Below are 26,845 nucleotides of genomic sequence, written 5' to 3' on the forward strand. Positions count from 1 at the left end.
AACCTCTCTGTTATGTATGATGAATAAAGCATATTCTCCAATTTCTTTTATCTTTTTTACAGTGTAAATATTTGTAATAAAAATATTAATATAAAGTGAGCACTGTACACTTTGCATTCTGTGTTGTAATTGAAATCAATACATTTGAAAATGTAGAACATCAAAAGATATTTCTAATAAATTTAAATTGGTGTTCTATTAACAGTGTGATTAAAATTGAGATTAATTGCAAATATTTTTTCTAACCATTTGACAGCCCTAGTAGATTCTACTACCTGCAGAGTTAAAAGTTATACTGCCAGTACTTCCAGGGAGCATGCATACATTTCCATGAGATATTTAATTTCAATTTTATGGTTTTATTTGAGAACTACTATCCAAATGTCACTGAGTTTTGCTGCTGTAGTTACTTTCTTAGAGTCTCTTCAGCCAAACACCTATTCTGACTAGCAACTGGCAGAACAAGAATATTAGCATCTGCTTTCCTGGATTTCTTGTACTCTATTTTCACATTATATTACATATGAAGTTAATTCCTTGTCCCTCATTTATGGGATGTGGTATGATCACCATTAAAATGTCAGCACTTACAAACACTTACCATGTTAGTATTGGAGATAACAGGTTTTTTTTCCTATACTTGAAATATGAAAGACCCACTTGACCCCCTGTGAAATTTTTGAAAAAATATTGTGCTACAGGTTGGCCACTGGTCAGGTTTGTGAGTAAAGATGGCCTTAAGAGTATTGTATCCCATTAAAGCTGCAGCAGGAACTAAGATAGCAAGAATGTAATAATGCACAGCAGCAGAGTCACCTTGTTCTGTGCTCTTTCCAGCTCACACAAGCTAAGTAGAATCAGGCAGCATCAGCACTTTTAGGCCCATTAAGGTAGTGAGATTGTTGCCATTGATTTCAGTAAGCTTTAGGTCAAGCCCTTAGATAGTAAACCTCCTCAACTAGATGTCTTGTGCCACTAGGGTAAGAGCCAAATAATTTGGAAGTCAGACTGATGTATGGAAGCAGTAGAATTTCAGTGAAAGGCTCGCCTCAAGCTAGCCCATGTGTTGCCATGGTCAGAGAAAGCTGCAGAACCCACGTTTCACACAAGTACTTCCACAATAAAGGAACCAGTAGAAGAAACAGAACATGCTCCTGGATGACAGTAAATGAAACAAGGGAAGAGTGAAGACAATCGGGTGCCTAATTATTATAACAACAGTTGGGTTAAAAGTTCAGAGACACAGATATAGTAAACAGAAAGGAAATGCAAAATTTTTATTGAATATCTTTTACGAACTCCTAAAGGAATTTCTGAAAGTCCATCAATGAGGTAAAACAGAAGAACACTATGTACACCTAGACATATTTTCAGAAGAAAAGCACAGAGAACCCCTCTTGAAAAAGGTGAGTGGAAGGAACTGTACATTTAATACTGGGATCTTCGCTCTTTTTTAAATACTGCTCACTGTTCCCTGTCCAAGTACTGTCACTTTAAGAAAAGTCTGGACTCAGAATGAATGACTCTCTTTCCTCCTCCTTCCCCTTTCTCCTTCATCTTTACCTCATCATTCTTTCCCCCACTTCTCATTTCTTCTTTTAAAAGCCGCCCACCTTCTCAGAGCTAATGAGAACCAGATACCATTACAGATTTCATCAGCCTCATGAAGCCAGAAAAACAAAAAGCCACAATTTTACTGCATTCTTGATTTTCCAGTGAGCCTTTTTGCGATTCATCTACAAATATAGCCTACTCAGAGAAATGTCTTCCACAAATGCAGTGAAAACACCTAATATCTATTGTCCTGGGCTTGTTCCATTACTTTACACAAAATAAAGGCAGAATTTTTTCTGTATGAAAAATTCCACTGGAAGTTATTTCCTCATGGAATCATTATGAGAATGCATCATCTTGTGATCTTTTTATGTACAGTGTACACTACACGTGCATATCTCTTAGTTGCAGTTGAAGCATATACCCATGTTTATTTTTCTTTTTTTGTTGACACAATGAGCTTCCAGGAAAACAGCATGGGCTGTTAAATCCTGTTCTGTAGAAATTAAGTAATTAAACCTACAAAATTAGATTATAATATTTAACAATTCTGATATCAATACATCAATTCATTAAAACAACATATAGCTGTAACTCATGATATAGCAATATAGCATTTATCAGTGTCCTTTAGGGAATTTAAGTATACCAGTTTATGGTGTTCATCTCAAGGTAGATATTAATTTAACTGGTATGCACAAAAACTCTAGATTGTCCTAGGTGAGGCATTTCAATCTTACTTTAAATTGAAATTGATAGATTTCTTGAATTGCTTGAGTATATGCACTGAAGTTGTATTATAGTTTTCTAGGTTTACTAGAAAATAAACTAGAGATTAACCTGAATCTAAACCCATTATGCAAAAACTCCCACTAAGTGTTGGATGTTCATATCCACCTTTAAAAGTTGTGGGACAATCTGTAAATTAACCCCTCCCCCCCCATGCACCTTCCCCCATCAAATGTAAACCTAATCTCTTTATAAAAATAAATATTTCCACAGAATTAAAATAGAATTTTTTAGTTCTGTTACAAAACATTTTAAGGGAATCATTTCTTGTCTCTAACATTTTGCTAGGTTATTTTCCCTACATTATAAAGAATTGTGAGCATTGATTGTGGTTCTCAAACTTTTACTTATGTGGATGCTTATAAGAGAGCTTGGCTCAGAAATCACTTTCCATTACTTTTGTGATCACCCAGACTGTTCCCTTCTCATATGCAATCAAACAACAACCCTGCAGCAACTATGCTAATAGTGTAGGGGGAAAAATATTAGGAAACAATTTCATTATTTTTACTTGTCTTTCAGTGCAATTTAGCAATGGAATGAGGAGAGACAGAACCATGAGACCAGCCAGTGCCCTGTGAACTATCTGTGCTCCATGGATCAAAATCTGAGAATGTCTGATTTAGGTTAATTTAAAATACAAAGTCTACATAGCCACCACAGGGAAGGCTGGCTCACCACTTACCTGAGTTTCTGGTTATACTGTTTGACCTTTTCCAGTGAGGCTGCATTAATCTGGGCTTGAAATTCTTCTACCGACACATTGTCTCTGTAATAATATCCTTCCATGCTCTCCAGTGCTGGAAAAAAATCAGTATTAAATATTTACTATACTCTTTCTCTGCAGTTAGAACCTGTCTGCAGTCTAGTGCCATACTTCTTAATCTTGAAGCTGTGACCCTCAACATTGATTGCAAAGCTGTTTCTGTGTGTCATCAAATTTCCACAGATCTTTCTCTAAGATTTTGTTTAAAAATAAAAATACTTCTTGCCCTTAAGAAAAACTGTACAAGACAGGGCTAATATCAGTTCTGTGATTCTAATTAGAGTGATTCTGCCCTCTGAATGTAAATACACAGGCACTATTTAGAACAGTTTTTAGTTCTGAGGTGACCTTGGAAATCTCTGGTAAAATGAGATACTGTAGCAGTGGTTAGGCTATAGAAAAGGAAGGGACACACAATGACTCTCTTTTACTAGGCCTGATCTTGGGATATGTGCAGACCCTGAAACTCCAGTTGTTTTATTTGAAAGTTTCAGGTGTTCAGTATTTCTCAGGACCAGACTCCACTGAAAAACTTTTCCGTACAGTTTGGAAAATGCCTTGTGGACTGAAAAAAATCTCTCCTTTGGGATCAGAAATGTTTTCAGTGTCATGTAAACTTTACTCTGACTCCTTGTTAGTTAATGTATATACATCTAAAATTAAATTAAATGGAGGGGGGTAGAAGTGAAAAATGACAGAGTGATGGGTACTGAGGTAAATTGTTTAACCCTTCTACTTTTGGCACACTTTTGCCAGCTCTAGTTAAAAAAAACAACACAATTTAATTTAGATAGCTATGAAAAATGATTTAACAGCCTGAGTCATACCTACTTCAAAAGACGTAAGAGTGTGGAGCTGAGAAATCAAGATCTTCACATTCACATATTATTAGATTAATCTCATAATATAGAAATGGGACTTCAGTAAAATACACATAGGGTAGAAGCACTGAAGATTTTGCAATGAGGAACCCTGCCACTTTAATAATAATCTGTACAAATTTTTAAGAGTTAGTTACCCAAGAGAACGATCAGAAAATGCATCTAAATAGCAGAATTCTTATGGGCACAACTTGCAGGTTCAGAGCCCCAGTTGCACACCAAACACTAATTCTGCTGACAATTCTTAATGTGACCAGTCAGTAAATAATTCATTCATTGTTCAAGAACATGCAAATCACAGTTCCTCTGAGTACTTATAGAGTTCATAATTTTGCTTCTGTACGAAAGATGGCAAAGACTGATGATCAAATTGCCTCCTAATATGTCCGTCTTGAGCTTAACCAGACAGGGCCCAGGTGGAGGGGCCCACTGTCCGCAATGGTATCTGCATGGTTGTAGGTGTCCAAGTTAGTAGGTTCTGTTGCAGAATTGGGACCTTACTGTGTAGAACAGTTTTGCTCTCCCCTTAAAGAGGGAGCAGGGCATTGTAATGCAGAGAAGAGAGGGGTTTCTGTTTTGGATATTTAAAACTAGAATAGAAAAGTCTAGACTGAGGTTAAATGTGAACTGCCAAAAAATGTTAAAAATAAATACAAATGTTAGTTTTGAAGGTTAATTAGCTCAACTGCAAATGTAAATCTGAAATAAAGAGTTTGATTTTTTTAAAACTTATTTATTCAGTAGATATAAACTCACGCCCTGGGAATTCAGAAGACTTTATGACAATAGAAACATCCCCACATATGTTCTCCCTCTCTCTTTTGTACACACATATCATATTCACACACACACACACGCTCTGATCCTGCAAGGAGATATAATTTCTGCCCTTTTGAGAGCTGTATAGTTAGTCACATGGTTCTAGAAAGTCTGGTTTACAGGTAGAGGGATACATAAGACATGGTAAAGATTTTTAAAGCTCTCTACAAATTTTCTAAGGCCCCAATCCTACAACTGTTTATATACATGATTAACTTTATACATTTGAACTCAGTTAGACTACTCACTAGCATAAGGTTAAGTACCTGTGTATTTGCAGGAATGGGGACTAAAACTGTTTTTTTTTCTTCTGTAAAATACTGTCTGTAGCCCATAAAAAACACATGATGGTGTAATATGAAGATTTAAGTGTCACTCATTTGAAGTGACCTTCACTGACTCATGTATTCATCCTGCAAGTAACAAAAACCCTTTCCAAAGTCATGCTGCTAAAAATCTTTTATACCACAACACTATGTAGACTCTGTATTTAGGCTGGAAAATAGCTTGGCTCTACTGAGTCTCAGAAAGCAAGAATTTCTGCCCCCCATCCCCCCAAAATGAACAGCTGCATCTACAAAATGCTCAGTTCTTGAAGAGATGGCATTTTCTCTCTTGATCACGAACAGATTTCAGTTAGATTTGGAGAGCAGTTTCTTGTTAGCCAGTGTAAATGAAGATCAAAGCTTTGATAGTGTGTCATTATAAAACTGATGTGAAAATGAGTCACAGCCAGTGGTGAGCTAGAACTGGTTGTCCCGCCTCCGCCTCCTCCCCTGAACGTGCTGCCCCACTCTGCTTCTCTGCCCCCCCCACCCCCACCCCCCGGCTTCCCGTGAATCAGCTGTTCGTGCAGGAAGCCTGGGAGGGCTGAGAAGCAGGCGGCAGCTTTGCACTCAGGCCCAGGGAGGGACAACCGGTTCTAAAAGGGCTTCTAAATTTAACAACCAGCCAAAAGTGGCAGAGCACCCAATGGCAGCTCCCCACCCCACGCCTGGCCCCAGCTTGCCTCCGTCTCCTCCCCTGGGAGGGCTGAGAAACAGGCGGTGGCTTTGTGCTCAGGCCCAGGGAGGCAGAGGCAGAGCGGAGGTGAGCTGGGGTGGGGGAGCGCGAGGAGGGCCGCCTGTGCAGCAGCAAGTAACCGGGGGGGGGCAGGTGCGCAGGGGAACCGCTCCCCGCCCCAGCTCACCTCCGCGCTCAGGCCCAGGGAGGCGGAGGTGAGCTGGGGCGGGGAGCGGTTCCCCTGCGCACACACCCCCAGTTACCTGCTGCGGCGCGGGCGGCCCTCTTCGTACCCCCCACCCCAGCTCACCTCCGCTCTGCCTCTGCCTCCCTTGGCCTGAGCGCAAAGCCACCGCCTGCTTCTCAGCCCTCCCAGGCTTCTCGTACGAACAGCTGATTCACGGGAAGCCGGGGGGGCGGAGGGAGGCGGAGAAGCAGAGTGGGGCGGCGCGTTCAGGGGAGGAGGCAGAGCGGAGCGGAGGTCAGCTGGGGCTGGGCACGGGGTGAGAGGAGCGGCCGCTCCCCCTGCTCCCCCCTAGCTATGCTCCCCCACCCCTAGGAGCTAGAAGGACCTGCCGGATGCTTCCTGGGAGCTGCGCCAGGTAAGCACCTCCGGGACTCCCCACCTCGCCCCCCGGCAAGTCCCTCTAGCTCTTAGGAGTGGGGTGGGCACCCACTACGGTGGCCCACGAGACCCTCCTGCCCAGTTCTGGGGGCAGTCAGGGGACAGGGGAGGGGGGTGGATGGGGTAGGAGTCCCCAGGGGGCGGGGGTGGGCCACGACCCCCTCGTGGTGTGAGGAGGGAACCGGTTGTTAAGATTTTGGCAGCTCATCACTGGTCACAGCTTACTGTGCGTGTAAGAAAAACGGGAGTGAAGTGACTAGTTCAATGTATCAGTCTGTAAGACTTTTGTCATCACTAGAAGGATAGCATGTCTACCTTCTGCTGCTGGGTAAAGTAATGATCGGAAGGAAGAAATGGGTGTTATGCAGGGCATCTGGTTCTCCCCCTTCTTCAGAGTATTTTTCAGAAAGGTATAGAGTTTAACATGGATCCCAGATCCCATACAGATGTGGATGAAAATGGCTGATTTCACAAAGCCAACCTCACCAGTGAAGTAAAATGGATTTTCTCAGTGACATTTTGATAGGATAGTGAATAAAGAAATCTCAGGAGTTTAAATACTGCAAATTATTAAATATCTAGGCATTCTGGGAATCCTGGTCTCTTGTTCCCTTCCTCAAACTAGCTGATGGTGAACACAGCTAGTGCCATGTCTGAACTTGGACACTGAGACCAGGGGGCATGTCTTAATATCCAACCACCTGTCAGGAATCAGGACTGGCAACACAGCTAGTCTCCAGGCAGCCTCATAGGTACAGCTGGCCTGCAGCAAGCTGACCATACCGTCTCTTTGGCTGGAGGGGTCTACAGGGCGGCTCTTAAGCCAGCAGAAGCAGTTAGCTGACTGCTTGATGCTCATGCCCACCATTGTGAAGTCTCCTGCGTTACCTTGTTTCTGCTGCTCCTGCTTTGCACCCAGCCTTGCCTCTGTCCTGCCCTGCCTTGAATCCCTCCTTGCTCCAGTTCCTGACCTCCAGCTTGACTCATGGCTTTGTTTCCTGACTACTGACTCTGGCTTGACCCTGGGTTCAGGTATCCAGTTCCTGTCCTCCGGTCTGACCCTTGGCTCCAGCTTCTGACCACTGATGCCTGCTCCAACCATTAGGTATGACGCCTGCTCTGAACAATAGGCTTGACAGCCCTCATCCCAGTTGCCTGACACTACTGCCCTGTTCCGTGTAAAAAGACATGGGCAATTCCTGTGCAATTCTGCAACACTTTCTGTACAAGAAAAAAACCATTAATATTTTCAAGATCATATTGGAGCCAAGCTATTTCCCATTCTTTGTTTGTCTTTATCATCTCATCATCAGCTGAGATGTTCCTGCTGTTATTCAGTCTCCTCATTGCCCCTCCATTGGGTGAATTTAAATCTATAAATAGTTTAAATGAAAAATCATTCAACTTTTTCTTTGGGACTTCATTTAAAATTGAGCTAACACCTTTTACTTTCAAAGATGTATTTGTCTTGACTTTAGACTGAGGGTTTGCTATTCACCTTTAAATATTTTTGTATAGTACTTACTTTTTATTAGATCAAAAGTTTCCACTAATTCTTCCTTTCCTTCATTTACTTGATTTATGAGCCCCTTCCGTGTGTGTGCTAAGACCTCCTGCAACATACCGAGAGCTCTCAACTCCCACTGAAGTCAAAGGAAGCTGAAGGCAATCAGCACTTGGCAGGAGGCATTCACCACTTTGGTGAATCAAACCCTATGGTCCTGATGACTATAATGACACCACTACTCACTGTAGGGAATATGCAATTTACAAACAGCATCAATGCCATACATCCTTTCACTAATGTTTGTGGTGTCATGGCAACAGATACCTGGAAAGGATATTTAACTCTCCATATGTTTTAAAGAAGAATCAAAGCTGATATCACCTTCGTCCTTTACCTGTTTTTTCTTGCTTTATTCATTTGGAAAATGAAATTTCTTTTCAATTTAAGAGAATTTCCAGGTCTGGGAATTGCCCACTAACATTCACATTGAATGAACTTACAAAAAAAACCAAACAAAAAGATAATCCACTTATTCTCTGCAGTCTGTGTCAGTATGACTGGTTTAAACTCAGAAGTAAACTCTAGAAGAGTTTATATGAAAAATATACTTCATTCCCTTAAAATTAAAATTCATCTCAGAATTAGAACCACAATTCAACAAAGTATTTGAATTGAGGCCCTAATTCTGAACTTAATGAAACTATTCATGTGCTCAGAGTTACAGATGCGATTAAGAACCTTGCGGAATCATAGCTAAGATAAGACTTCAGATTTTCAAGGTATAGAAAGGTATTTGAAGGTATAGAAAAGAATTACCTTGTGCAAAAAGTACTGAGTGGATTTTAAACCCTCCTCCATTCTTCAGCTTTTGAGGAAGCTGCTCAAAATGGTAACTATCAAGATAAAAGTAAACCTTCAAAGCTTGCCGGCTTCCTTCTGCTTGATATGTGATTGGAACATCTAAGAAAATATTTAACATTGCCATTTTATTAATAGCCAACAACTATGTGATATTTTCTCTTCCAAAAACTAGAAAGAATGTTACACTCAAAATTATACACAGCCAAATTCCTGTCCCTAATTCTGCCTGCTTTGCAATGCAACACCATCACAAGGCAGGCAGAAAGGTGCCTTAACAGCCCACCACAGGTTCCTGCAACAGAGGGGAGTCTTCAGGTGGTGTAAAGGTGATTCTACACCACCTACTTTCCCACAGGTCTATGAAGGGTGGGGAGGAAGCATGCCAGTGGCAGGAGGGAGTGGGGTGTAGTGCATACTGCTTTTTTGATCCCCATCTGGAACAGCAGACCGTGTGCGATCACTGCAGCTGGCATGAATTAAAGCAACCCATAGGCTTCTTTAAGTTATGCTTGGGGCCATTTGGACCTCTAGCCAGACCAGGATCAGTGGAGTAGACAGATGCCTTACAGCCACCTTTTACTCCCCTCTCCTCAGCGATGCCAAGTATAAACTCTGTGTAGCTAAGAAAGTGTCCCATGGTATTAATTCTAGTCATTGAACCATGGCCTCCTCACATCAGAATTTCTGTAATGCATAAAGCTGAGGAACACATAACTACAGAACCATTCAATGAATAATAGTTAAATTGGAGATTCATTTTCTGACAACTGATTTCTTACTGTACAATACATAAAATTATATAATGGTATGTTTCATTACACACTGACACACCAGATGTCAGAAGTTCCTATTCACATTGGTTTAGATTCCTAGATCTTCTAATGCCTCTTGGTCTACCATTTGCAATGACTCCCCAAAGTACATTTTCAATGCTGTGCAGGTGAGTAAGCATGCAACTGCCATTAGCAAAAGCCAGTGAAAATTTACCCTTTTTACTCTAAGGGTACATCTACACTTTGAGCTCAGGGTGTAATTCCCAGCTTAACTAGACATACCTGTGCTAGCTCTGACTGAGCTAGTGCGTCAAAAATAGAGCATAACCACAATGGCGCAAGCAGCAATGAGGGACTAGCCACCCTGAATATGTATCTAGCAAGGTGAAACTATTAAAAGATTTGCTAGGTATGTAATCAGGGCCGCTAGTGTCCTGTTCCTCATACTGCCATGGCTACCCTCAATTTTTAGCATGCTAGGTAAACCACAGCCAGCATGGGTATATCTACTCAAGCTGCATATTACACCCCCAGATCAAAGTGCAGACATGCCCTAACCTTAACATTTGCAGAGTTAAAGCAGCTTACTTCAAATAAAAATGCATACATATTTCCAGTTATAATTTTAAATTAAAAATTTAAACAAACTACAACCTGTAGATTACTGATATTGATGCTAGTAGATTATGATTTTGCATTTCCAAGAAAAGGAGGTCAAATCGCAACTTGTCACTATTTTTTGGCCTCAAGAAATAATTAATTTCCTTTAACTTTGGTAATTATGCTTTGCCGTAAACGAAAAGCTGAATTTGCCACCAAAATCTCCTTCTCCATGAAACCATGAAGTTTGGATAGTTGTGATGGTGGCATTTAAATTAAAGGTTGAAATAGAGTTTGTTGCAATTTTGTTTTGACCTGAATGTTACACATATGATCTTTGTATATCACCATATATGAGAAAGACTTTTCCATGGGAAGGGAGGCAATATGAGCACTGCATAACACTGGCAACTAATCTGCTCCCAACTAGGAATGCTGTCCAGGCTGACCCTCCACCCTAGCTTGGATTGATGTCTGGCTTAATGGGACCTCTTCTTAAAAACACCACTGGAAGTGGTTGAAGCAGGGCTATGGGATCTCCTCCAGACTTGTTCATCCCAACACAGCAGAAGTAGTATATGGATCAAATCCTCACTCACCAGCAGCTCTGCAAATGTGAACCCTGGCAACACTCATGGCTGTAAGGTGGTACTTGAATTCTGGGAGTGCTGACACCCTCTCTCACTAGTACCTTTGGGGTCTTTTTACTGTAAAAGTTACCTTGTGTGATCTCTATCCCCAGGGCAGTATTTGTTTGGAAAGCTTGAAGTTAATCAGACACACTTTTCCCCATGCTGAGTTATGAGACTTTGGAAAAGCATGTTTTCATTCACTGTGCCAAATTCACAGCAGGATCTGAACATCAAGAGGGCGGTGCAGAGGCAGAAAAAGGCTGTAACCTCTCCTCCACCAGGAATCGGCAGTCAGTCAGTGCATCCCCAAGAGTAGCGTGGCCATGGGGGATGCTCTGATTCAGCACATTTCAGTAGCCTGTACCAGCAGGGCTCAGAGGACACTTCTTGACAATGTAAAGCTGTCCCTGACTGACAGAACCCTGGAGGAAATACCATCTGCCTCTTCTCACTCAGAAGTCAATCGCCTTTTCTAGCACCAGGCTTCTCACCGATGATGTGTCACTGATGATGTAGATGCGAACAATTTCTAATGTTCTTCCGTCCTCTCATAACTTCTTTTACACACTGCTCCTCAGTGAAAACTAGCTCTTCTGGACATTTTTTCTGGAATGGTCACTTATCCAGTGGCTTCAGTGAGACCACCAATCGTTTACTGAGGCTTGTGAACAGCTGCCAAATAATAATTACTTTTCATCGTGACTGACCTTTGCTGGATATCAGGCGATCTAGTGAGGAAAGGCTCTGTTATTCCATTCCCAGCCACCTGGCCCATGTCATTCCCAAATTAAGACATTTGCCCATGAGCTGAGATGCTCCAGAAGAGAAAAACATTGTATCACTTTAAACATATCTAACATGCGACTGTTTGTTTGTAGAACAATAAATCTCATAAATATACTTCCTTACTTACTTGCAACTAGTGGTTCTGGTTCTGACTGTCTAAAATAAAAAGTAACTTTTTCCAGGTCAAACAAAGCAACCAATGTATCTTCTAGCATGGCTTGTTCATCAGTCTGGAAAAAGGAAAAAAAAATCTCTTCTCAAATAAATATTATGTGATGTTAGCATGATGTTTCCATACTGGAAATCATATAGAACATGAGCATCAAAAATAACTGTAGAAAGTTACACCCTGCTTCACTGAACTATTAATCTAACTAACTTTCATGAATACCAGATGATGGATTTGTTTTTATTGGGTTTCCACTCCCTCTTCTACTGGCAAAAAAATGATTATTAAAATTGAAATTAGAACTGAAATTATTAAGCTATTTTGCACATACAGCCAGTTAATTTACAGCTACCATTTAATCAAACTGCATTTTTAGTTATGTATGTAAATGAGCAAGCTTACAATGTATATGACACTAAGCCTAGATTTTCAAAATTCTTCTAGTTATTGTGACGCATTGTGTTTTAAAATAGCACCCTGTAACCCCCTTACTCATCATTTGTATATGGTTGTGATATTTCATACAAGGAATTCCTTGCAAGGTGTCATATAAAAGGTCATGAGCGGCTGAAAATCACTGTTCTGTCAAAATATGGGTATCGTTATTAAGGCTATGATTTGGTCATGGAGGTCGCAGAAGACACGGAATTCATGACTTCTGCAAACCTCCGTAACTTCAGTCCGCAGTGGCTGGGAGCTGCAGGGTACCCCCACCTCCTGTGGTGGCTGGGAGCTGCGGGGTAGCCTGCTGCCTGGAGTGGCAGGGGTCCCCCGCAGTTCCCCAGCTGCCATGGGCAGGGGGGAATCCCCAGAGCTCCCCAGTCTTCATGGGTGCTGGGAACCTCCGGAGTGCCCCAGTCCCCACGGGCGGCGGGGAATCCCCAGAGCTCCCCAGTCCCCGCAGGCGGTGGGGAATCCCCTGGAGCTCCCCAGTCCCCATGGGGGTGGGGGGCCACTCCCATGCAGTTCCCCAGCTTCCACGGAGGGCGGGAACCACCAGAGCTCCCCAGTCCTTGCAGGCAGAGGGGATCCCCAGCAGCTCCTCAGCCACCACTGCCGACGGGGGAATCCCCCGGAGCTCCCCAGTCCTCATGGGGGAGGGGGCTCCCACGCAGCTCCCCAGCCTCCGTGGGGGGGATTCCCCTAGAGCAACCCAGTCCCCTCCGGCAGGCAGGAAATTCCCTGCAGCTCCCTAGCTGCCACAAGCGGCAGGGGAACCCCCGCAGCTCCGCTGCCTGGTTGGGGAAATCCCCCAGACCTCCTGAGTCCCCAGGGAATCCCCCGCAGCTCCCCAGCTGGGGGTCCCTCCCAGCTCCCAACCATGGGGCAGGGGCCACAGCTCCCAGCCACAGCAGGGCAAGGTGCTCAACCCTCCTCCCTCCCTGTTTTGTCATGGACATTTTTAGTAAAAATCAGGGACAGGGACTATCTAGAGACTATCAGGGACTAACTAGCCCAGATAGTGGGCTAGATTTTCAAAAGTTCCAGTTTATGTGCTTGAGGGGAACTTTTTGTGCCAGCAGTTGAATGGGCAGCTCAAATGTGGGTGAAAATGGGAGAGTAATTTTCACCATAACCTACCCAACTGTGGATGCAAATCAAGTAGCTAGATATGTCAATGTTCTGATTGGCACCTGTACTTCATTTTTGCAGGCTCAGATTTTGTGAACTCTCAAACCAAAATGATGGAAAATCTTACCCTTTGAAAATCAAGTCTCGTATCTCATTACAACTTCAAGAAGTAAATTATAAACCTTTCAAGATATTTTATTGGATCTCTGCTAACAAGGGAAGTATTCACCAACAAATATAGATAGCCTGGAAGTAAATACTTAGAGCAGTCACAGCAGAATCAATACTCAGTTAAAATAATTCATATTACCGTCCCTTCTGTGCTAAACTATCAAGCAGACAAATGTAAACCTGATGTGTATTTAATTCTTTCTGCAAGCACTGAAACAGTTAATAAATGAACAACAAAACAGACGGCAATAAACATAATCCCTATAACATGAGAATTAGCTGAATGTTACTGATTTACACAGACGGGAAAAAACAATTTTCCCTGTTCCATGAACTAAAATAGTATTTCCCATGTATTTATGAAGAAGGGATTCTGCCTGCAACATTTTACCTAATGGTTCAATTTATTAACCCCCTGGAGAGAAGGCAATTTTTATCACCAGAGTAATCCGAATACCATTCAACCACATGGGAAATCTTTACAAAATTGTTCATTCTTTATTGAAATCCAGATGTAATCAGTATAACTGCCCTCACAAGCCCTTGTTTAAAGTAACATGGATCATCTGTATCCTGAATGCTTGGTTAGAAAATACTGAAAAAGTTGTTCTTAAAGACTTTTCCCTGAAGTGATGAATGTTATTACTGAACTAACTCAGCACTCCTTTTTTGTGCACAAAAAAAAACTTTACAAAACTGACTAATGTTAATTTTAATTTAAAATTGCATAATTGGAACAATTCTTCCTGACTATTATTTCCAATATATGAGTACACGAAAATAACATTTAAATAATGTGGGATTTTAATTACACAGGAGCAATCTCTTGAGCCTTGAAGCAAAATCCACAAGTTATGGTGTACCTGTGGTAATGGTTACCTTGTGACAGAATTACAACATCTAAGAAGGTGGTAAAACACAACTGCAAATACAGAGGACACTATATTAAAAGGTCTCAAGCTTTCACAATAAGAAGTTAGAGATTGACTCTCCAAACCAGTAGGCCCAATCCTCAGGACCAGCCATTTGGCACCTAGCAGCTCAGGGGAGGAGTGACTGCAGAGGACATTGTAAAAACAGCTTTCCAGCTCCCTGATCATCAGACTACCAGATACCAGTCTAGTCTGCTAAGTGACTTAAAGTAGCCTCAGGGATTCATGCAGGCAGCCAGGGATTACTAGAATGAGGGGGTGCTTTGGCTATGACCCTTTTTTCTCAGTCATGACCCTTTTGCCAAGGGCAGTGGGAAGGGTGGCAAACGAGCAATAATGGTCTACCTGTGGATTCCCTGCTGAATTCCTACTGACTGGTTACATCAACTTTCAGTTTGGTTTGTGCCACCTTCGCGGCAAAGCAGCCCCAGCGAGACTGAAGATTTAGCCCTTAGAATTGAATTACCAAGGGAAAGTGGGGATTTTCTGTTAAAAATACATAATGAGTATTGTATTTTCCTTATATTGCTAATTACAGTGACTGAAGCTATGGTGATCACCTCATATATACTTATTGTTAAGAGGGGAAATAGCTGTGTGGTGTCTAATGGCAAATTGGATTTTTTAATCGCTACTATTATGTGTTCCTCATACACCTTCTCAGTATCTAGTACCTTGAAACAGAAACATAACATTATGTTTGTGAGCAACATTATTAATTTCCCATATCAGTAATTATTTGAACCGCAAACTTCCTGAATAGCAGCTAATAAAGTACATGAGCTAAACACAAAGGCTGCAAGATACTGTAAACATAATGCACCTTGCTTCGCGCTGCCCTTATTCAGCACTGTCATATTGACTCATGTGGTTACTGCATGAGATTCTTACCAGGTTAGGTGACAGCAATGACTGGAAGTGAAGGAGGACACCTGCATTAGCTATCTGTTCCAACCACCTTCTGCTGGCCTCTTGAGTCTCCATTTCATACTCTTTGCTGTTGTCAAACATCTGATTTAAGGCAGCCATTAGTTGCTCTGAAAAAGCACAGACTGTGGCCACCAGACTTTGGCAGAAGACCATGTCTCGTCTGAGCTGGATCTCACTATCTGTGAGGGGAAGACCAGAAGAGGAAAAGCAAGAAAAATGGGAGAATAAATTAACAGTAAAGTAACTGTAGCAAGTTTTTATTTTGTTTTAAGCAAAGAGCCTTTGTTTTCTGGAAAAATAAAATCTCACATCACAAAAAAACCTTAAATAAGAGATTTTACCCCTTATATGAAAATATTCAAAACAAATTAAAGGAGTTGTGTGAAAATAGTTAAATATGCTTTACGTACAAACTGGTTTAAAATTCACAATCCATTGAATAGTCATTAAAATGTCCCAATTTAGAAATCAAACTTTGGTAAGCAATTTACTTTCTGAGTCAGTAATGTTACTTTGGGTAGCTCATATTCCAAGCTTTGGAATTAGAGTAATAAACTCAGTAGAGTAAGTGTTGCCTTTAGCTTAATGAAGTCTTTAATTAAAGTCTTAATTTAAATGCCACAATGTAATTTCCTTTCCAATACAAAGGTTTTGTAGGTGTCTCTGACTCTTTCCAGAGTCATAGTTCTGACCTATAAAATGTCCATCTCTCTCTCTCCTCGCTGCCCTCTCCCCCCCCCCTTCCCTCCCCCCCGTCCCTCTTTCTGTCTGGTGGCAATTTCTCTTCTGCTCATAGGTCCTTCTTCTACAGACTCCCATAAAGAGTCATTTTTCAACCCTCTGCCTGGTTCTTTTTTGCTCATCATCATTCTATCTTTAATCCTTACCAAGCTCATTGTGATATCACTCAACTGCAAATATCTTTCAGCCTTTAATGTCTCCTCTCCTGTCTTTTCCTGCTCTCTACTTGTCACAACTAGATTGTATCCAAACCAGAACTAGCACCTAAAACAACCCTGCTCCACATGGCAGCACCATTGCTGTGAAACACCTGCCTTGCTGCCTGAGCTCTGACTGGTTAGGGGGTGTGTCAAGGGGAAGAACTGGCTTCTCGCTCCATCCCCAAGAAAGCTGATTGGTTATTCTACCCATGTCCAATATCCTATTATCAGCCCTCTTGCCATTACAGGATGGAGATGCTACTCCAGAGGAGAATCTGCCCTTCCGCAAGTTTGGGACAGTTATAGATGGTTATAGGTCAGTTGGACAGCTCTTGGCCTATCAGTTGGAGGAGACTGCATGATGTGAGCTGCAGACAGGGGTCACATGATGTTGCTGCTGGACCACAGCAGGCCCAACCACAACCCAAACATAAGGGCTGTGAGGCTGGCCTAGAGAGAAGGTGGGACCAGAGGTGTAACCAGGGCAGCCAGCAGGGACTGAGTGACTGCAGGCAAGGGAAGATCCAGTTGCTTGGAGAAGCCCTGACTAGTACTCCACCTATAACGTCAGACCCCTGGGGATGACAGGAGGAATAGAAACTGGCTGGTGTGAGCTCATCCTTTATAGAAACATTGGCCACCAATCCAATGGGAAAGAGGTGTCCCTAACCTGGGACCGAGGTTGGTGATACACTTGGGCATGTTTGGTTACCAATGGAGTAAGACCTCTTTTATCATAGAATCATAGAATATCAGGGTTGGAAGGGACCTCAGGAGTTCATCTAGTCCAACCCCCTGCTCAAAGCAGGACCAATCCCCAATTAAATCATCCCAGCCAGGGCTTTGTCAAGCTGGGCCTTAAAAACCTCTAAGGAAGGAGATTCTACCACCTCCCTAGGTAACCCATTCCAGTGCTTCACCACCCTCCGAGTGAAAAAGTTTTTCCTAATATCCTACTATTTTATTAGCATCTCGAGTTTATTGCATTGAGGCTTGGTGCATAATTCCTGTGGTAATTGACTACATGGGACTCTCAAATTGTTCCTTTTATTAACACTACAGCTCCATTCATGAAGGCTGATAAAGGTGTTGGGATATAGCTGTGTGTTGTAATTCTTCCTGCTTACTGACTTCACAAAGGTAGAAGAAGGGTTCTCCACCCCAGAGGAAAAGGGTGTGAATTTGAGACAGCCTAGCAAAATGGTGAGCCCCCTATTGCAATCAACCCCACCTTTTGGGGTGTTCAAAATCCAGATCTTAATTTTGTGGCTCAGGACCTTTCAGTTTTAACAAGGTAAAAGTTGAGGGGCATGGTTCTCCACTGACTCACACCTTGGTAGTCATTACACCTGTGAGAAGTGAATGCAAAGTGACTGTAAAATATTTTTTCTGATTTGGTAGTTTTACACCCATTTTGCTCTTATATCAATGACTGCATATGGTGTAGGACAATGGTGAATTTGGCCCACTGTGAACAGACAGGATCCCTATTCTGTTTTCAATAAAGTAAAACCACAGTGGGTTAGTATCCAAACTTGTCCCCATTCTGCGGCTTTCCCTTTTCCATTAACTGAAATAACAGTACAGAAAACTCAGTCTGAAGTTGGCTTTTTCCTGAGGTTTCTCCCTGCAGGGCCTCTCCATCTTTGCTCCTAGTTCTCCCTCTCTCACAGAGAGGCTCAAACCCTTTTATATCTCTGGGATGGAACTATAGGACTCACCTGACCAGGTATCCAGTAAAAATAATTCCACATCTTTAGGAATAATCCTGAATCCTAACAACTTCTTAACAAAATATGTGCTTCCCATGGGCAACAGGAGCCCCCTCAGCATAACTCCATCCTCTCTATCTTCCTTCTTAACTCAAACTTCACATTTGCTTCCATTGTCTCTAACCTTGGAAACATCTTTGACCATGACAGGTTTCAGAGGAACAGCCGTGTTAGTCTGTATTCGCAAAAAGAAAAGGAGTACTTGTGGCACCTTAGAGACTAACCAATTTATTTGAGCATGAGCTTTCGTGAGCTACAGCTCACTTCATCAGATGAAGTGAGCTGTAGCTCACGAAAGCTCATGCTCAAATAAATTGGTTAGTCTCTAAGGTGCCACAAGTACTCCTTATCTTTGACCATGAGTTTGCTTTCTTTCCCCTACCTGTCTATAAGGACTTTTAGAATACTTTCCACAAGTGTTACTGCTTCTTTACACCATTTCTAATGAAATCATTATCCGAGCCTTTATGTTTTCTGATCTTGATTACTGTAACGTCCTTCCTATGACCTCTACAAGTTCTATTCTTCAGAATCCAACATATGTAGAAAATGCTGCTGCTGTTCTTTTTTCTCATAGAGAAATACAATCATCTCCCCCATGCTCAGATAATCCCTCTGGTTCCCCAGTTCACATAACAATCTAACAGATCTTCCTGATTTTTAACACCGAACATATATTTGCACCCATATGGATCTTGTTCTCTCTACATTCCCCACTGAGCTATCTCCATTTGTCTAGCAGCAGCTGATTCACTGTGCTTTCATAGATCCTTCACTCCTGCAATGCCTGCCTTCTGATGCAGCCTTCCTGTATCACCAAACCCTCACATTTTCAAATTTGTCTAATATATTTTAACACTGTGTTTAATATTGAACTTAATAGCATTTAGTGATAGTTTTTATGAGAGACTCTATAAAAACTAAAGTTGTAGAATCTGTAAAATGATGCAAGCCCTGCAATTATTCTTTTATAAAATTAAACTTTTATTTTTTTCAGCCTTATAAGAAAGTAAAACTAAATATTTCTTTCTTTCAGAAAGCTCTCTGGCCTCTTTGGGGATTATGTGTTCTTTAAAGATTGCAACAGAATATTACCAAAGAAGGATTTCAGCCAGTCACATATCAGAAAAATCAAATGTTTTCTTCTCACAAACGATACTGAATTTCTTATAGACATTATGGGCATGGGTTCATAAAAGGGCCTCAGCTTGACCTCCCATTTTGCAGCCTCCATTAATTGTGGGCACAAATTATAACATGTAGACATCTGATTTGCATATACAGTCTTATAGCTAGGAGTCTATTTGCTATCATTTGTGCCTTCCATTAATTGTATCTGCAAAATAGGAGTTTTTAAAATCATGCCCTTCAGGTGTCCAATTATGTCACTCCTTCTCTGCACTGGCCACTCCATTTAAAACTTTTGTACAATTATTAATAATTATAAGCCCAAACTTTAAAAGAAAGGACCTTTACTTTTCTTTTATTTAATGCTGTGGTTTGTCTAAATTGTATAACAGGAATACATTTGCACGGTGTTGGAGTATGGTAACAATAATTGGCTTTTTATAGTCAAATGTCTCTGCTTCACTTGCAATTTAACCATCTGCGAAAGCTGCAGATTGCCTTGTACACTCTTCTGCCATGAGCATTCTCTCCTAAATATTGAATGCCCCTTTACTCATTATTTTGTAAATACGTTTGCATATTTCATGTTGTTACCAATGTGTGAAATTGTGGCAAAGTAGTCCATGGAAAATGCAGGCCATTGCCAAAAAGCAGGGTGATAATTTTTTTAAATCCATCATATTCTGAAGAATTAGGTTAAAAAAGAGAAGGGACAGGGATAGGCAGGAAAGACGAGAACAACAAGGAAACTAGGGCCAGGGGAAGCTGGAGATAGAGAGGAAAGAAAAGGAAAGGGAGAAAGGAAATGATGGAAAATTAAGATAGGTACAGAAAAGCAGAGGAGAAAAGATAGCAAAAATATTGTGTACCAGTTCAGTGCTTTGGCAGCCACTTCACCTGCTGAGATCCAAAATAAGTGAGGGATGTTATTTTGAAAACCAAACATAAATATTTAGTTTGTATTGTCTCTCACTTACTAGAGTTTTCATTTAAAATTGCCATTGCCTTCGGGAACGCTTAGTGTACATAGTAAGGGTAAAACTTCACATTCCAAGTTGTGGTCAATGGATTTGGGATCTTCCCTTCCTCTATTCCTCCCTTCCACTTACCCCTTCTCTGGGTTCATAACACAAATATAAAACATCTGTGAAGAGACATTCTAGTGCTTCAAAAAGAAAACAAAAAACCAAACCTCAGACTGAAACTAGCCCATTAAAAGTACCTGTATATTCAAGGAGTGCCAAATGTATCCTTGTCTTCACCTCTGGAAAAAAAACACACACAAAGTTTTAGGACATAGTCAAAAATATCCCCTATATCATAATGCATATGCAGATTCTGATTTTACAGTAATCAGACAGCGTAATCAGATTAATTTTCCATGACAGTTAACTTAATTTTACATCTCACTTGATGAGAAAATTAGTCATATTCTAAGTCCCTGATCCTGTAAAGAGAACCATGTCGGTGGAACTCCTGTGCCTGTGTGGAACCCCAGACACAAGGATCCCACATACCAGCACTGCGCAGAGGCACAGGTCCATCCACGCAAAGGCAGCTGCAGGGTCAGTCTATATTGCTATTCACTTAACACCCCAAACCCTTTGAACACGGAATTCCAGCTCATTTCAGTTCTGCTCACAGAAGACGAGCCCTATTTTAATCATTTCCTCCATTTTATTCTTAAATCTCAAAATCAATGTTCACATGTTGTATATCAATACATCATGAGAAATCTATCTCTGGAGCATTTTCATTCCATTGCAATCTCAGTTTTAGGGATTTTGGTTTTGTTTTGTTGTACAAAAATTTAGTATGAGTTAAATATTTTTATGACCTGAAGCAAGGCAACACAGTAAGAAAACTTTTAAACTTTTCATAACTGTTTAAATTATGTTGTGCTTTTAGTAAACAACAATAATTATGGTCAAGTAATGTCAAAAGTACATTGAGTAATGCAGGCCCAAAATTTGAGCTAACATTTGCATTTTTAAAATTTTATTTTATAGTCTGAAGTATGTAGCAGTGTTGAGGCTATTTCTTGCAGCTCATTACAGATGGGATTTGTTGAATCTCTGAATTCAAAAGCATTTAAAGTTTCTATAAATAATGTTCTCCTGCTTATGTTAGAATTACAGGCTGCAACAACTTTCCCTTATCCTCTTTATTATAATCTATCTCTGCTTCATAATGTTTCTCTAGGCAAGAAAAACTTTTCAGTTTATTTGTATAGCAAATTATTTACTTTGGATCAGAAGAGAACCTCAGATGGTTTCTGTGTCAGCCTTTTATTAGTCAGATAGAGTACACTGTGTGTGGCACAAAAAACAACATATGATATGAGGAGAAACCACTTACATGCTATTGTAAAAATTGCTTTCAAGTTTGCTCTCCTTAAAAATTGAGTTTTTAATTTACCCATCTTTTCTACTACTTTTCTACTGTCTTAGTACAGTACAGAACTATCAGTCACATAGGTAAACATGATTTGCTGGGGGAAGAGTCAACATGGTTTTGTAAACAGAAGTCATGCCTCACCAATCTACTAGCACTCTTTGGTGGAATCAACAAGCATGTAGACAAGGGTAATCCAATTGGTACGGTGTAGCTGGATTTTCAGAAAGCCTTTGACAAGGTCCCTCACCAAAGGCTCTTAAGAAAACTAAGTAGCCATGGAATAAGGGAGAACATCCCTGATTAATCAGTATCTGGTTGAAAGATTGGAAACAAAGGGTAGGAACAAATAGTCAGTTTTCACAATGGAGAGCAGTGAAGAGCAGGCTCACCCAAGGATCTATGCTGGGACCTGTGCTGTTCAACATATTCATTAATGATCTGGAAAAGGAGAGGAATGGTGAAGTGGCAAAGTTTGCAGACAATACAAAATTATTAAAGATAGTTAAGTCCAAAGCAGACTGCAAGAAGTTACAGAGGGATCTCACAAAACTTGGTGACTGGGCAACAAAATGGCAGATGAAATTCAATGTTGATAAGGGCAAAGCACATTATTTTTTCCAATCTCAACTATACATATACAATTATGGGTTCTAAATTAGCTATTACCACCCCAATAAAAAGATCTCAGAGTCACCATGGATAGTTTGCGGAAAAATTCTGCTCAATGCGCAGCAGCAGTCAAAAAGGCTAACAGTATGTTTGGAACTATTAGGAAAGGAATAGAAAATAAGACAGAAAATATCATAAGCTACTATATAAATCCCTGGTGTGCCCACACCTTGAATACTGCATCCAATTCTTGTCACCATATCTCAAAAAGGATATAGTGGAACTGGAAAAAGTTCAGAGAAGGACAATAAAGATAAACGGGGGTATGGAATGGCTTAAAAAAAGAGATGACAAAGTGGGGGATATTATAGAGGTCTCTAAAATCATAAATGGTGTGGAAAAAGTTATTAGAAAAGTATTATTTACCCTTTCACACAATACAAAACCCAGGGGTTACCCAGTTAAATTAATAGGCAGCAGGTTTAATACAAACAAGAGAAAGTACCTTTTCACACAACTAAGCTGTGGAATGGATTACCATGAGATGTTGTGATGGCCAAAAGTATATCTGGGTTCAAAAAAGAACTGGATACATTTATGAAGGATAGGTCCATCAATGTCTATTAGCCATGATGGTCAGGGATGAAACCCCACACTTGGGCCGATACTAAACCTTTGACTACCAGAAGCCAGGAGTGGAAGACAGGGGTAGATCATGCCACAATTGCTTTGTTCTGTATGCTCGCCCATACCAGAGTTTATGGGGCACTGTCAGAGACAGGGAAATGGGTAAGATGGACCATAGTCTGACACAGTATGGCAGCTCTTATGTTCTTATGTCTTGATAATTCCCACTCTTATGAGCTGGGTGAAACCTTGTTATGGGTTGAGATTGATAGGTGTTAACTCACCCTCTAATTAACATAAATTTAAGCATAAGCCCCCACTTAAGACAAATGGTGTGTGTGAACCTGCCCAAGAGCTTTTGCATGAGTATTGTGTTGGGTAGAGAGAGATCACCCACAAACCGAGAACAGACAAGAACAGAGAAAGGAAGAGGCAGGAAAGCTCCTGGTGATCTGTAACAAGGACTGATCCCTGTTCATTTGCTGAAAGTTTCTGACAAGCAGCAAATTGTAAAAAAGGGAATGGCAGCTGTGAAATATGAGCCAGTGGACCCGGTATTAAAAAAGACTATAAGGGGGAAGGGATGAAGGTGAACTCCAAGAGCTTCTACTTAGTGGTGGATTAGCCACTGGGTCAACAGGGCCTATGCCTAGGGGCCCTGGCCACCTGGGGGCTCCCGGAAAATGGGCACCCCCACACCCCGACCTGCTTTGCCTGCCCAGTGCTTCTGCCGAAGAGCAGGGTCAGGGTGCTGGGCAGGCAAAGCAGGGCAAGCCCCCGCGCCCCGACCTCTTTTCCCCAGCAGGAGCGGCGTGGGGTCAGTGTGGGGGGGTGGGACGGGACTGCACGTAGAAGCTATAAGGAGGGGACCCTGCTTGCTCTGGCCCAGGGGCCCCAAAAAACTCTAATCCACCCCTGCTTCAACTGGGCTTGTTCCAGCTTAAATGGGTAGCAGCAGAAAAATCTAAGTCAAGACTTTCTGGTTAGGAATTAGGAGTTGTTGAATCGGACTGGGCCCAACAGGTTTTACTGCACTGGTCCAAGGCGAGATTGATTCTGGGAGAAAACGACCAATTAAACAGCCACCTCACCAATTACCAGGAGCAAAAAGGGATGAGGCACATCAGATGTTTAAAAAAGGGTTCCAGAGGTGATACTGGCAAGTACAGGCCGGTGAGCCTGACTTCAGTACTGGGAAAACTGGTTGAAACTACAGTATAGTAAAAATCAAAATGGTCAGACACATAGATGAACATAATTTGTTGGGGAAGAGTCAACATGGTTTTTGGAAAGGGAAACCATACCTCATGAATCTACTAGAATTCTTTGAGAGGATCAACAAGCATGTAGACAAGGGGGATCCAGTGTACTTAAATTTTCAGAAAGCCTTTGACAAGGTCCCGCATCAAAGGCTCTCAAGCAAAGTAAGCTGTCATGGGATAAGAGTGAAGGTCCTCTCAAGGATTGGTAACTGGTTAAAAGAGGAAACAAACAGTAGGAATAAATGGTCAGTTTTCAGAATGGAGAGAGGTAAATAGTGGTGTCCCCCAAGGTCTGTACTGGGTCCAGTCCTATTTAACATATTCATAAATGATCTGGAAAAAGGGATAAATAGTGAGCTGGCAAAATTTGCAGATGATACAAAACTACTCAAGATATTTAAGTCCCAGGCAGACTGTAAAGAGCTACAAAAGGATCTTTCAAAACTGGATGACTGGGCAACAAAATGGCAGATGAAATTAAATGTTGATAAATGCAAAGTAATGCACATTGGAAAACATAATCCCAAATATACATATAAAATGATGGAGTCTAAGTTAACTGTTACCACTCAAGAAAGAGATCTTGGAGTCATTGTGGATAATTTTCTGAAAACATCCACTCAATATGTATCAGCAGTCAAAAAAGTGAACAGAATGTTGGGAGTCATTAAGAAAGTGATAGATAATAAAACAGAAAATATCATATTGCCACTATACAAATCCATGGTACGCCCACATCTTGAATACTGCGTGCAGATGTGGTCACCCCATCTCAAAAAAGATACACTGGAATTGGAAAAGGTTCAGAAAAGGGCAACAAAAATGATCAGGGGTATGGAAGAGCTGCCATATGAGGAGAGATTAATAAGACTGGGACTTTTCAGCTTGGAAAAAAGATGACTAAGGGGGAATATGATTGACATCTATAAAATGCATGAGTGGTGTGGAGAAAGTAAATAAGGAAGTGTTATTTACTCCTTCTCATAACACAATAACCATGGGTCACCAAATGAAATTAATAGGCAGCAGGTTTAAAACAAACAAAAGGAAGTAGTTTTTTCACACACTGCACAATCAACCTGTGGATCTCTTTGCCAGAGGATGTTGTGAAGGCCAAGATTATAACAGGGTTCATAAAAGAACTAGATAAGTTCCTGGAGGATAGGTCCATCAATAGCTATTAGTCAGGATGGAAAGGAATGGTGTCCCTAGTTTCTGTTTGCCAGAAGCTGGGAATGGGCAATGGGGGATGGATCACTTGATGATCTCCTGATCTGTTCATTCCTCTTGGGGCACCTGGTTTTGGCCACTGTCAGAAGACGAGATACTGGGCTAGATCGACCTTTGGTTTGACCCAGTATGGCCATTCTTATGTTACGTTCTTAGACCACTAACAGGAACAGGAACTAAAGAATTTACAAATGGTCTTTGATAAGCTGAAGGCAGCCTTTTTGAAATGGAGCCCAAAGAAATGTGAGTTGTTGCAAAAAGGTAATGTACCCTGGGCACATAATTAGTGAGGAGGGAATCTTCACCGACAAAAAGAAAACTGAGGCTGTATAGAGCTGGTCAACTCTCCAGACACTCTCAGATGTGCAGTGTTTTAAAGGGCTATGGCTCCCTTTACAGACGATTCACTTGTGGGTTTGCCAATATTGCAAAAACACTGCATAGGTTAAGTGAAAAAGGGAAAACATTTCAGCAGTCAGCAGTGTGTGATGAAGCATTTCCAGGGTTGAAAGGCTCTGGTGACTGAACTGTTGTGGCCTACCCATGATTTAAACCTCCTTTCACATTGGACACAGATGCTAATGCTTTCAATTTGGGGCAGTATTAACATAAGAACACAAGTGACCTGAGAGATCGTAGCTTATTATTACAAAAGTCTACGTTTTTCTGAAATAATTGCATCCCTAAACAGAACTCCTAGCTCTCATTAAAATCGATAGAACATTTTAATCATGATTTGTATGGGAGGAAGTTTATGGTCAGGACAGTTCATGCTTCCCTGCAATGGCTCTATAGATTCAGAAATCCTGAGACAGGCTTGCCAGATTGTAGGAGAAACTGCAGTGCTATGATTTCACAACCACATGTAGGCCTGGCCATAAGTATGGCCATGGCCATAAGCTGATGTTTTGTCCAGATGGCCTTGTTGCAAAGCTAATTGCAAACACTGCCCCAAACAGGAGCACAAAGGAATTAGGCCATGTCTATGTTCCAAACTTTGGATGACACAAGCTACATTGGTGTAAAGCTGCCACAGTTACTCCATTGCTCCTGCATGTGCATACTTGGCTGTTTGCATCAGCGCTTTGCGTACTCACAAGAAACGCTCGTGTCAAGACAAAATGTGGTGTGCCATGGGTAGGTATCCCAGTGTGCCAAGAGCCACCCTCCAGTGCAATGCCTTTTGGGGGATTTTCGCAATATGTTGTGGAGCAGAAATGAGTCGTGCAGGGAACTTTGGGATTTAGGGGGACAAGTAGCCATCATTCAACTTTCTCTATCCCAATCCCATAATTTTTACTACTGTATTTTAAATCCCACAAACCCATGTGACACTTTTTGCTGCCCACCATCTGACAGGAGCATGGAGCCAGTACAGCTCTGCACTACTGACATGAACATGGCACAGGACTATCGGTCCTCCAGTATTTGCAGTCACAGAAGTACCTCAACAACAGCGCACATGATGATTTCTTTGAGGACAGATTGCTAAAAGACACAAAGAAAATCA

General features: G+C 41.4%; 1 protein-coding gene across 2 annotated transcripts in view; it reads right to left on the reverse strand.

Annotated features, from left to right (window-relative positions):
- PREX2 (phosphatidylinositol-3,4,5-trisphosphate dependent Rac exchange factor 2) overlaps positions 1–26,845 on the reverse strand; it is a 295,769-nt gene that overhangs the window by 63,714 nt on the left and 205,210 nt on the right. For both annotated transcript variants that reach the window (XM_075125146.1, XM_048840883.2), the window contains 5 exons: positions 20,433–20,474; positions 15,331–15,548; positions 11,723–11,825; positions 8,760–8,903; positions 3,029–3,143 (listed from right to left, as the gene is read on the reverse strand). In XM_075125146.1, coding sequence (XP_074981247.1) covers positions 3,029–3,143; positions 8,760–8,903; positions 11,723–11,825; positions 15,331–15,548; positions 20,433–20,474 — 622 coding nt within the window. The remainder of the gene's footprint in view (positions 1–3,028; positions 3,144–8,759; positions 8,904–11,722; positions 11,826–15,330; positions 15,549–20,432; positions 20,475–26,845) is intronic.

Source organism: Caretta caretta, chromosome 2 (genome assembly GCF_965140235.1).
Source record: "Caretta caretta isolate rCarCar2 chromosome 2, rCarCar1.hap1, whole genome shotgun sequence".
In the NCBI taxonomy this organism is placed as follows: Eukaryota; Metazoa; Chordata; order Testudines; family Cheloniidae; genus Caretta; species Caretta caretta.